General features: G+C 35.5%; 1 protein-coding gene across 1 annotated transcript in view; it reads right to left on the bottom strand.

The window, feature by feature from the left end:
- The window catches only part of LOC136819244 (histone deacetylase 11-like), a 33,371-nt gene that overhangs the window by 17,764 nt on the left and 2,370 nt on the right, over positions 1-13,237 (bottom strand). The window contains exons 2-9 of the mRNA XM_067075461.1: positions 5,326-5,463; positions 4,550-4,594; positions 4,054-4,202; positions 3,659-3,768; positions 3,071-3,187; positions 2,511-2,630; positions 2,181-2,240; positions 1,142-1,238 (exon numbers count right to left, since the gene is read on the bottom strand). Of these exons, the coding sequence (XP_066931562.1) occupies positions 1,142-1,238; positions 2,181-2,240; positions 2,511-2,630; positions 3,071-3,187; positions 3,659-3,768; positions 4,054-4,202; positions 4,550-4,594; positions 5,326-5,447 (820 nt within the window). The 5' untranslated portion in view covers positions 5,448-5,463. The remainder of the gene's footprint in view (positions 1-1,141; positions 1,239-2,180; positions 2,241-2,510; positions 2,631-3,070; positions 3,188-3,658; positions 3,769-4,053; positions 4,203-4,549; positions 4,595-5,325; positions 5,464-13,237) is intronic.

The raw sequence follows: 13,237 nt of genomic DNA on the forward strand, positions 1-13,237 counted from the left end.
CGTACGCGTGAAATTGAAGGTCATTGCATCGAAGGAAAAATACGGTCTTTACCAGTTATAACGGAGCTTTTTGTTCTGACGTTGAAAAATGGAAAAGTTCCCAGAATCTTAGAATGTATGTCTACTTTGGGCAGCTAAGAAGGCAGAATGATTGGTCTAAGGGACTGAAATTTGGCACATTTACTCTTTAGGCAAAATCCCGGGTTGCATTTTCTCATTTTTTTGATTTTTCTATTTTTTCGGAAGTTATGCTCATTTTTACGCTTTTTACTTCGCTCGAACTAAAATGATTGATGTCAAATATTTTCAAGAGTCAGAAAAAGATTTATCATAAAACTGAAGTCAAATACATTTTTTTAATAACGCTAAATAATCAGAAACGCACGAGCTTTTAATTGAGCCTTCAAGTGCAAAGCAACCAGCACTATTTCGTATCTTTCAGGGTAAAAACCATGGCCTTTTTCGCCTAAAATCATGATTTACCCGACCCGGGTTCCATTAAATCTTTATCCTTACAGTGCCTCTTTCTTGTAATCGTGACATGTCGGGCACGACGCACCGGCAGATTATCAGAAAAAATCCCAAAATTTCCTCGTTCGCCGTACCAGATTTAAAAAGCTTCCGTCGTGCCTGCATGTCAAAAAAAAACCTGGTCACTCATTGTAAAAACTGTTTTTTTTCTTTAAACCTCCATTTCTTGACAAATATTCAAGTTATAAAATTCAAATTTCATACGCATGCTCCAAATCTACGAAGCAAGACGTGTGAAAGGGTTCATGGCAATACAAAGAACAGAACAAATGACAGTTGCACTAGAGAGTCTGGAGGTGCGGTGCGGTTTTTTTAATCGCCCTGTATTATGCTCATATAAATGGCAGCGAATAGGTTAAGTAGAAGTATGGTTGGTTGGTTGACTGGGGAAGAATTTCTAGAAAACTCAATTCATGGCTGTTCATGGCAATCCTTTATAAAAAAAAGTTTGAAAAATACTTTTTTGGACAACTACTGCTCTTTTGGTTAAAAAACTGCTACTTTTAGATCTAAATTGTGCCTGGTTTTTCGACATTGAACGACTGAGAAGCTACTTCTTAAACGTTGCCGTTTCAAGATGAAATCAAGGATTAAAACATTTTCTACTCACCTTTAGCGTACTCATCTTGAGGATAAATAGAACGGTTATATACGTCCATGATATAAACCTTTTCATTCCCCATAAAGTCTCTTTCGTGACCATTACCCTTGAAGATAAAAAGTGTGAGATTACTTATAAGTCTAGCGTGCTAGACGAATACTGTAATTCAGCCATAGTAAAAAATAATCAACAAATAATGGAAAGACAAACTACATAAAAAATGATATCATCCTGTTGGAATTATCGTATCATCATATAACACCCTTTTTACTTTATATATGGGATAAATTTTTGCGGGGATAAAATTTCGCAGTTGAGCTCATCCGCGAAATTTTAAGATTTCGCAGGGACTTAATTTCGCGGATGGTACTATTGGGAGACGATAATTTCACGATTTTGTGCCTTTTACTGTCAACTCAGCATGTTGGTTGTTGAAATAAGCAAAAGTATTTATTTGACAATTTTGGATATCATCGGACCGGGCCTATCCCGGGATAGTTTCCTACCCCTGGATAGGGAAATCACAGCGCTTACCAGACATTGCACTCTGTACTCGCGACGCATCAGATCCGTGGTGTATCAATGATGATACTCGCACAGTACGGGAGAACCTTGCGTTCTCGCAGATACTGAACATATGAGTACCATCACCACACCACATTCAATGTCCGGTATATCTTTTAAGATTTCCCGGATAAAGCCTTTTCAAATTTCCATTGGAACATAATTTCGCGGATGACACCCAAATCCGCGAAATCCGCAAATTTTAATCCCCGCGAAATTTTATCCCATTAAAGTACTGTATTACAATACAGGGATATAAAAGACTCCTGCCTAACATTATCAACCCTAAGCGTTGTGAGTTGAAAATAGATGTGAATTTCCAAGTTTCAACCATGTTTGTTATCCCATTAATATGAAGATTTCTAACTCAAGTCACGCTTTAGATTTCTAGATTCAATAGGTGGGAGACAAGAGAAGAAGCATTTTTCACAAACGAAGAATGAAAAGAGAGACAGTAAGAAGTATCAAAGGTTTTGGGAAGTACTTGATGCGCGTCCAAGTCCACAATCATAATCCTGTCCAAGTCCACTTTTTCCATCAGCATCTATGGGTTGAAAGTTTGGATTTCGTTAGGTATTAAATTTAATCAACTCTAAACGGGAAGGCGAAATACATTATTTTCAGGCTGATACTCATACGAAGGCTTTTTGGCAAAATTAGAAGGTGGATTTAGCTGTTTTAAATTCCCATTTATCGAAGAAATTTTAACTCGTATACCATTTCATTCCGACTATCTAAAAAATATTCAACGGGTAATATGATTTAAGAAGTTTAGAGTTCATTCTCTTAGATAAATAGAAACAGTCAAAGATACTTTGATGGCCATAGTGATATCAGCATAAGCGCAAAAGCCTCCACCATCTGTACTGTAGCAATGGTGAAAACCCCCTCCGATGTTGATCGACCAGCCTCGTCTATACGCTGCGTATGCTGCCTGAAATGTTATTCAAAATTTATCCGGAGAGTAGATCTTCAACTAGAGTAGAGTCTACTTCTGACTGAACTTTGCTTTTTGATGATTTTGATGGGTCTAGTGAAGTAGACTAGAGGATATCAAGATCTTGAATTTTTTCACTTTCATTTTCAAAAATTATAAGAAAACAATAAAAACATGAAAATACTTCCAAAATTTGAATTTTTTTTTGTTTTTCTGCAAAAAAGGGACTGGATCTAGTGGCACGTATTTGCTACCACCTCAAGCAAAGCTAAAATATGAAGCCTGCCAATCTACGCCACGTCACTTATCAGTGTCATTCAGTCTATCAAAAAGCTATAAGTGGCCCCCGGGCTAGTCTTCAACCAAATTTTGAGATTTTCGATAAAAGAAATAAGTTTGATGAATATTGTAAAACTTTCAATTGGTCATAAACTTACTAGTACTGTTCCTCCTGTTTGCGTTCTTAATTTACGCAAGAGTTTGGATTGCACCACAAAGTTCGGTAGTATGGCTATTGGTAGTACCTCCGTCACTCTAGCCACCTTGGAGCTCCACTGAAATAACGAAGATAATTAGTTCATTAAAAAGTACACAGCCCAGGGCTTTCGGAAATAAACTTTATATTTACACAATACGTTAATTATTCGTAAACGTAAAATAGGAGTGCCAACGCTTATGGTTCCAGCGATTTTTAAAGGGTAGACTGTTGGCTGTGCACGGGTCAGGCGCGTTTTAAAGGCTACATTTTTTATACAGCAAAACTGAATTGACGTGGCTTAATGAAAATATTCGAAAGCAGAGAAAACCTAACGCACTCATGGTAGATTGATTTTCTGTGAATCGACCCTTTTACTGTAGAAACCAAATTTGATTTCCTCAAAGATCAAGAAAACTGACATTCTCTGACTCCATCTCTAGGAATACCAGCCTCAATTTCTGCGATAGATGACGCTGAAAAGTTGGATCCATTGTTGTCTCAACTGTGGTTGAGCAATGATGACAAAAAGGAAGTAGGTCATAAATACCTTTAGGCTATCTAGATAGTCTTGAGTATGGACCACAGCCAATATATCATCGGTGGCTTCACGAGGTTTGCAAACCATCGAACGTAATTTTTGAAAAGCTTTACATCCGTCTGAAATAAAATAAGACAGTATAATCATAAATATGGTGATCATGACTTTAGAATCCTTCAGAATTACTTTCCCTTTGATACCCCATCAACAAATCGCTCAAACGTTTAAAATGTTTCTATCGGGGTCATTAATGCGTTTCTTAGCTATGCTTTAGACGGCCCACTCTGTGCCTTGTTTTTGTTCGATGCGAGTTGCGGCGGAACGTAGGCAGAGAGTCGGCAAAATCTTTATTTTAGTCGGTTGCTTCTACTGTCTTGTATGGAAAAAAAGAACCCAATACGCACCATTTGATAAAATGTCGACAATACGTCCCCACTTTTCTGAATCGAACGGATGGAGCTTTTGTAGGCCCATGAAAGTGATATTGTAAATGTCATCGTATATAATAGGTAGTTTATCATCTGGCAACTTGTAGATCAACGACTGTAAATTGCTACAATATAATATAGTGGTAAAAGTTGAGCCTAAAATACCTTACATTTGTACTCCGAATCAGAAATAGATGAGCATAGCTGAAAAGCGCAAATGGCCAAAAAAATAAGAAGAGCATGTATGCCTTAACCAAAATTTACTGATTCTCCGCAATAAAAGTGTATTACCCGTTACTAATCGTAGATGATTTTATATAATTTCATATGATCTTATACATCTGGTTTTTTTCTAGATCAGTGATAAAGAAAATGGAAGAAGATTTGCTTTAGCGATTCTTTACAATGCACATTTTTTCAGATTTAAAAATGAGAATCGAATCTTGAAAATCGGTCTAATTTGAAAACAAACCTGTCTTCTGGCCATTTTGGATCTTCTTCTTCTTCATCTGGAGCTCTAGGGAAAATCGTAAAAATATTTTATTCAATAAAAACAATTCCCTATCCCTTTATATTCAAGACCGATGACAGGAGACTGATCTACGACGTCAGTGTCACAGATCAGGGGGTTCCTCGCTCCTTTCAATGTTCCGTTCAGTTCGATGGATTCCGCTAGATAGCTGCACCGGAGAGTCGTGATGGTCCTCATGGAATCAATCGATTTAAGTCCTGGATTACTGGGCTTTCCAAATAAGATATCAACCGAAAGTCTCATCTAATTTTTTACTTTATATTATACTTTTTGCTATTCTTAGCTGCCTTTGAATAAAAATTTTACTCTTCTTCTGTTTTTCGTTTTAATGATATAAATGCCAGGTTATAATGGTAAATAATTTTTTTGTAAACCCCCTGTTCTACATGCTTTTTATAAGTGCAAACTTTATAAGAACATGAGGTCGATTTACCAAGGTGAAGAACAAGTTAAGAACATTTTAAGGCTTTGCGAACTATAAAACACCCAACTTTTTAGGAAATTATACTAAAATACTCACAAATTATTTTACGAACATTTTTTGACCTCAAAAAAGTTGGCCTCGGAAAGTTAAGAACATCCATTTGAAGGCTTCAAAAATTTTGGATAATCTTATAAAAATCGTGTAGTCGGGAACGTTTTCTAAATTGAGACGAAAATTCCGTCTTTCAAAACAGACTCACAGAAAACTCGATGAAGAATAACGACCAACAAACCTGTACTCGGGAAATGGAATTTCTTTGCCCTCATCGTGAATACCAGGCTCCTTGACCTCAATATCTCCCATTATCGTCTCTTGATCGACAGTTTCTACGATGCCGGATGTATTCTCATTCATTTTTAAAAATATATTTCTAGAAAAAATAACAAATTTATTTACATTTCATTTACATTCGCAGTTACAGTCGCGTTTTCAATTTCCATAATTTTTGAAAATAACTTATCTCAATCATAACTTATTACATGAATATTACTAGACGATGTTATCGTCCGTTACAGTGATAGTGAAGGCGGGAAAATATGGCGGTATGGCGTTATGGCGGTATACGGGAAAACATCGGCGGGAGAGTTTCGAAACTGGCAACTCTACCGACTGTGAACTCTTTTCGACAAAAAAACCTGTTTGCAAATTTTCTTCGGCTTTGGGCTTTTTTCTTAGATAGTGATTCGTCTTAGACTATAACATAGTCTAGAATATTACTAGTCATTTTATTAACACGAATTGAAAAATTTCGTGTTAATAAAAACCCCCTTAATTAAAACCAGCCGTGGTGTCTTTGAAAAAGCAAATCAAATTCGTGTTAATCTTTTGCGTGTTAATTTCAAGGCTGTTGAATACTTGCCTAGTAATATTCGTGTAATAAGGTAGTCTGAGCAAATGAAGTATAAGCCCGAAGAGCTAGAAGTGAATCTCTTTGGTAGGATTTGAAGCCATTAAATCCTACCAAAGTTGCGCGACTTCGCGTGGATTTCACACAAATGCCGTATTGAAAGTAAAATTTACCACAAGAATTTTGAAAAATGCTACTCGAAAACAAAGAAATCGCTAGATTCAATCCGTCGTCAAAAATACGGCGTACATTTTAAAGCTTCACTTTTTCTTGCCTGGGAAAGGTAAGAGATTCATTTCTAGCCCTTCGGGCTTATACTTCATTGGTTTGAGCCTCAAATCTCATCGTAGGCGATAGAAGACGAGCAGGCTATTTTGTATATGCGAGTTACTCCTGTAATTCGTTGCATCGCGTGCGCGAATCTTTATTTTCAAAAAGACATAAAACCTTACTCCATAACTCGAAATTTCCAATTTGTGTTCCCCATGCACGTTCGAGTTATGGAAACTCAACTGTACATCACTCGACTCAAAATTAATAGCCCGTTGTGGTTTGGCTTCGAGATGGATGAAGGACCGTTTTACACTTCAAGTCATTAAAAAGCACAACACGTTTTGCAATGGTGTTCTCTACGATGGGAACGAGAATAAACGTACAAATTGGAAATTTTTCTCAAAATATTTTTGAGATCACAACCAAGTCTGCATAAACATAAACTTGCATAATATATATACTGCTATCGTGAACTTGAAACAAAATATGACAATTTTTAGAAATACAGCTATTGAATTCGTTGAAAGATAAGACACCGAATAATAAAGTCTTTCATTTATTCGGTGATAGCTTTACGAGATGGCCGAGAGTAAAATCAAAGATTATTTGTTTCAACTTTTACAGTTCACATTTGGAATGGTAGAATGGTGTTGGTTGTACATTAATGACGGACATCAGAAGTACGAGTCATGCGCAAGTGTTTCAAGAATCTTGTGGAGAAGGAAATTATATCATCCTTACGAAGATTATCATTATGGGAAGGAAGACTTTGTATCCCTTCATCTGTATTGCACACATCCAAACATCATTATGAAGGATGATCTCACACTTTATTCAGTGTCACCTACACACGCCTATTTTGTTGATTGCAAGGGAAGCGACGTGTTCGACCAAAAGGTGACTTTTATGCATACAACACAATTCGAGCAAGCAGTAACTTTGATCTCCATCCCTATCAGGTATTTTCACCGAATCGCAGATGAGATTGAAAATGAAGACGTCAAAGTTCTACACATAGCTAATCACGGAAGATGTGGATCAACACTCATGCATCGTATTTTCCAATCCACCAAAAGTACACTTTCGATTGGCGAACCGTTTGCGCTCGCTGAGTTAGCAGAACACGCAAGACAAGGCCACCTTTCATTTGAACAACAAGTGAGGATGTGTAAAAGCATTTTGAACAGTTTACTCAAACACAGCTCTACAAGAATAGTCACCTACATCAGTATAGAAACTTGCAGTACGTGTATCTTTATAGCAGACATTATGGCGATCGCAAGACCTTCACTGAAACAAATCTATCTTTATCGTCAGTTGTTGCCATTCACACACTCTTGGGAAAAGCTTCAGCTGATCAACCATTGGCCGGCCCCAACATCAAGGTAATTAATTTACTCTAAACAGTCAACCTTTTGAAAACACTTTTATGTAAGGAAAAACATATGATTTTAAGAAAAAGTAGACAAGAATCAATTTAGTGCTGTCAGTTTCATCTTTTACGAATCATCAGCTAATTTGTTGAAAAACTCTTGTAAGAATACTTGTAAGGAACAACGTAATTATTGAGTCTCCAGTACTTTCACAAAGTTGAAAAGTTCACTGATTGAAAAAATCCTACCGGGTCTGATTTGGGTGTAACAAATAAAGAGAAAAGAATAGGTGAAAGACGGGAGCCTTGAGGTACCACTGCTTTCAAAGAAAAAATGTTTGATTTAAAATGGGAGTTTGTCTAATAAATGGTATGGCTACTAAAAGATTCCAGTTAGCATCTTTTTTTGCTTTACCCTGAGTTTCATGAGACAAAGCAAAAATCTTATTTAAAATATCTAATTTTACCATGATTTTCTTTAGAATTGTACGAATCCGAAGTGGGCTGGGAAATAGTGCATTATGTAAAACTTTTCCGAAATTCACTACAAATCAACTAGATGGGTTGACAGCATTCGAAAGATGGAATTTGAATTGGTTTTCATCCAATGCAGCCTTTAAAACATTGGTCCAGAATAATCAACACCAAATTTATTCCGTCAAGTTTGAAGATATCATCAAAGATCCTGAAATGATTACACGAAAAATATTTCGTTATTTTCAGATTCCAAATGAACACATACCTGATGTTATAGCAGTGATGAGTAAAGATTCTCAAAGCGGAAGTGTTTACACTACAAGAAAAAGTGACGATTTGAAGTTGAGAAACCGTCCCATCTCTAATGATCTGAAGAATAGACTGGAAATATTAGCAGATGATTTTCGATTACAATTGCCATGGCATGAACCATTTGTGCTAGAAAATGACATTAAAGCTTTGGAGTAATAGTCTTCATTTTTGATTTTACTGTAGGAAAAAGTTATAATAACAACTGCATCAAACGTTACCAAACCTTTTGAATAAATTTGCTTCGTTCTTATTGTGAATTAGACTTCTGAGGTAGAAAAGACCTGCCGAAATAAGTGAGTAATTTTTTTTTGGCAGAAAGGACCCATGTTTTGCCTTGGTATAAAGCTTTAAAATAATATTAAAACATTATTACCCGTTAGCCTTAATGCATGAATACTAAAGTCTTTCAAACAAAGGTGAAAATGCTCATAAAACTTTCTTGAAAGTGTTCAGCGATTACCATAAATTGGCCTAATGTTGACAACCCTATCTAATTCTCTCACCCTTCTTTCCAGACGATCCAATTGAATCGAGGATCAAACGCAATCGAATATCAGCGAGTTTAAAGAGCTTTCTTATGTTCAAAAATTTATAAATTTAAAGATTCTGGATTTGCGAAAATGAAAAATAAGAAGAAGGGTCTGAAAATTTAGCACCAAAAATTTTGTTATCCAATCACTACAAGATCAAAGATTAATGCTGCGAAAGCGCTATATCATTTACTTGCCTTGTATGTCGTAAGTAGAGAATGTACAGCGAAACTTCCAAAAGAATACTTTTTTCCTAAATTTTGAGTCATAAAATGAAAAAGTTTGACCCAAACCAACCCCGAAAAATAATTTGAACAAATTCACAATAAAAAAATCTACACTACGGGTGAGAGGAGAAATACCTACAATCAGCTTCATAATAATTGGTAAAATAAAGAGAATTTCGTCAAAATTTTGAAACCGAAAGTGATTATTAAGCGTCTTAAATTACAGTTGGAAAATAGAACTTTAACTTGAGCCTTTAAGACAGTCCTATCTCAGGTTTAAAAGTTTAAAAAATGTTCCAACAAGGCTGGGAATATAGCCTAGAAGCCGTTGAACCCCTCCAAAACCAAAATATGAAATGTTTTTATGTTTATAATAAATAGAACGTTTTCTATCTTATAATCAAAACATTTGATATTCGATTGTAAATTTGTTCGAAATCAACTTTGCTATTTTTAATTTCGCATAGCGAAAGTATTACGATCGTCTTTCGCGGCGGCGGTGTAATGAAAAATTTAGAAAACGAAAGTAGTTGAAACTTCTAGAACATTCTCGAAGATTTTAAAATATGGACTCACTCGCTAACATAAAATTGAATGATTCCAGTCCGCAAGTGCTAGGTAGGTGGAACCAAGCGTTCGTAAACATTCTCGTTTTTTTTTAAATGGTGGATTTGACCATGCTGTCAGACTTGCTCTGGATATTTGTATTTTTATCATGTTTTTGGTGTTTTTAGAGTACTTAAAGAGGCTTATATTTCTTTTAGCATAGTATTTTATGTTTGTGTAGTTAGTAAACATGCACCAATAAAGTGATAGGAATCTTACAATTAAAGAGTTGCTCTTGAACATCACTACACACAACAACAAATACAGACAAACACAACAAAAGAGAAGACCTGACAGGTATGATCTTCAATTTTACAGGTAGAATTATTTGTTGATATTTGATTAGGTTGTGTTGTAAGAAAGATTATCGTTTACTTAGTATTTCACAGAAGAATTCATAGCAGGGGGTGTCAATCTATAAGTGATAGAAGTTAACTTTTCTTAACTAGAGAGGTAGGTGCGATGTGTTAATCGTCATTTTCCAGACTCAATGTCAATCGATGACTAATTTATAACCAACTGATTGATTGGATGTCGATCGATTTCGATAATCGAGACTATTCTAACTGATAATAGATTTTTTTTAATCGATTGGACTCGATTGGCTGTCAATTGTGATCAATCGAACATCTTTATAATAAATCGATGGAAAATCGATCACAATTACAATTGATAGCCAGTCGAGCTTCCCGTAAAATCTTGATTATCGATTGTCTATCAATTATCGAAATCAAACGATATCCAATCCATTGATTATTTATTGATTAGTCATCGATTGGAAAAAATTATCGATTGTATTTATTGAGTCTGGCATGTTGGATTGGCGCTTCGTGGGATAGTGGTCATTGGACCTTGGTTGCTACGCAGGCGTCAAATCAAAGTTTGGGATTCCCACTCACAGCGGTTCACTTGGAAAGAGATTGAGCCTAAACGGCAGAAGTCTATATCAAAATCTTACCGGAAAATTTGTATCAAGCAGTCAAGTTTGATTGAATACAGAATGTACAATAGACCTTTTTTCAAAGAGGCCACCCTGTTGAATAATTATGTAGTCCAGCAGAAAAAACAATGATAAAACCATGCGTAATTATTACAATATGCATGATGAAGTACACTATCATTGTTTCTATGGCTGGACTACATAACTATTCAACAGGACGTCCTCTTTGAAAAAAGGTCTATGGATTTGAGTTTTGATTGATCAGAACACAAAAGACAAACTTTTTTATACAGTGTCAGACTCCCACCCAAAACAATTGATTCATTTTCAATCGATGACACATCAATAACAAATTAATTGACTGGGTATCGATTGGTTCTGGTACCGTAAGTTGGTCTAATGTCAACATCCCTCTTCTAATTCCGACACCCTTCCTTAGAGATAGGAATAATAGGAAGGTTGGGATCACTTATAGACAAAAGGTATTTTCTTCTCTGATTGCTAAGCAAAGAAAAATGGTTTCCATCAGCGATTCTGACCTTGCAATTATCCCTATCTTTAAAGAAGGTTGTCGAAATTAGAAGGGGGATGTTGACATTAGACCAACGTACAGTAATTGATAGGTATTTGATAATGTTATGCTAATTATGACATTAAGGAAGGCTCGATTACATTAGTTGTTTGATTATTCAATGATTGGCTCTAAGATGATCAATCCAGATTGATTATTTAACGGTTGCAAGTTTAATCAATCATCCAATCAATGACCAATACTCAAAATTTTCTAATAGCCTTCATTACCTATCGAATATTGGAACAAATTGATTGGTTATTGATCAAAAAAAAGAAATAGAAGTCAATCAAATTTGATCGACCTGCTCTGAAATCGATTTCCTACTAGTCAATCCGGGGGGGGGGCATTCCAGGTAAGTGACCTACCGGACGTGCGGCCCTTAAGGGTAGGTTTTATGGACTTTGGAAAGTGCACTGTAAGGGTTGATTTGTGAGCAAGTGGGAAAAAATGCACTGTAAGGGTGTAAAATTTGAGAAAATACCAAATTTTGAGGTAAAATTTGAGAAAAGACCAAATTTTGAGGTAAAATTTGAGAAATTTCAAAAAACTTTGCCCTGAAAAGGGCAAAAAATTTCGAAAAATTGCACTCTAAAGAGTCAATTTTCAGCCAAACTTTTCCTGCACTGTAAGGGTCCAATTTTAGAGACCTGATTTTTGGCCGAACGTACGGTCGTTTTCAAAATTGAGTGCCCCCCCCCCCGGTAGTCCACGTCTCAATAATATGGATGCAAGGCAAGTAACACAGCAGTAACAAAGTTTTAGCTTTAAGGTAAAACATTTTTGCAGAAAAAGAATTGGCCTTAAAAATTTAAATTAATTTCCATCAAATTTAAAATATTTATGTCATTTTCCAAATTTGTGCTTTTCGAGACTTGAAACAGTTTTTTTTTATCTAATAGCAATATTTTGCCAAAAATAGCCCTTAATGGCAAAATTAAATTATTTTTATATTGATTTTTCAAGGCATCAGAAAAATAAATGCCCGTCAAATTTGATTGTGTTTGATTTTGTTTTATTAGGATAGTATATATAATGTATCTGTCATTAAAGAGAAGTCTGTCGTCTCAAAAGTATGTAGATTTAGATACTTTAATTACCTTTCAAAGTAATTCTCAGCACCAAGTTATGTTAAAGTAGAAAGTTGTGTATCGTTAGAATTGGAATGATATATTAGAGGTGAACAATCTATATGACTAAAATGTTGAAATATTGAGAAACTATGTTTTTAGTTTACCTAATATTTTTGTAAATAGTCAAAGATATTGGTATGATATTGATATGTAACTTGGCAACACTGGGACAGTTCACATTTGGGTGACAATAAAGCTCTAGCCCCGTTCTATTTATTGCATTCTATTAAAATGGTGACGGGGGGATACTTAGGCATAAATAGGTGCCAGGTATGTGCAAGGTTTGGTTTTTGACCTTCCCAAGTCTCTGAATTATTTAAGGCACGAAAAAAGTCAAAAAAATCTCTAGAAGGTTAGAAATTTTTTTAAAAATGTGCTCTAAGAGTCACATTTTCGCCTTGTCTCTGTAAGGGTAACTTTATTCTCTGTTAGAGCCAGTTTTTCTCAGGTCCGATTGACATTCTCCAACTCTAGTACTCCCCGGTCGTTTTTAATATGATTATTTCATCTATGAATAATCAAATACTTTGCGAAATTTTCGACTCTCAGTCGTCTTGTTTTGTTTACAAAAGCAATAGAATGTGAGGTCACATCTCCAAACAACTTTCGATTTTTCACTTGTCTGCAGGATATCGTTGCAGAAAAAAGTAGCTTGAATATATCTGGCTCAGCATGACACTGCCTAAAATCTCCTTTTATTCCCGTAGAAAACCTATAATATATTTGTCACGGATTGTAAATCTGTGCACCCCTGATAGACTATTACAGAAATCTATCCCAAACCACCAAGACCTCAAACAAATGACCCATAAACACATGCTGAGTCATTCTTGACCAATCATAACATCTTTTACTC

The sequence above is a fragment of the Clytia hemisphaerica genome, unplaced genomic scaffold (genome assembly GCF_902728285.1).
Source record: "Clytia hemisphaerica strain Z4C2 unplaced genomic scaffold, Clytia hemisphaerica genome assembly, whole genome shotgun sequence".
NCBI classification, from domain to species: Eukaryota; Metazoa; Cnidaria; class Hydrozoa; order Leptothecata; family Clytiidae; genus Clytia; species Clytia hemisphaerica.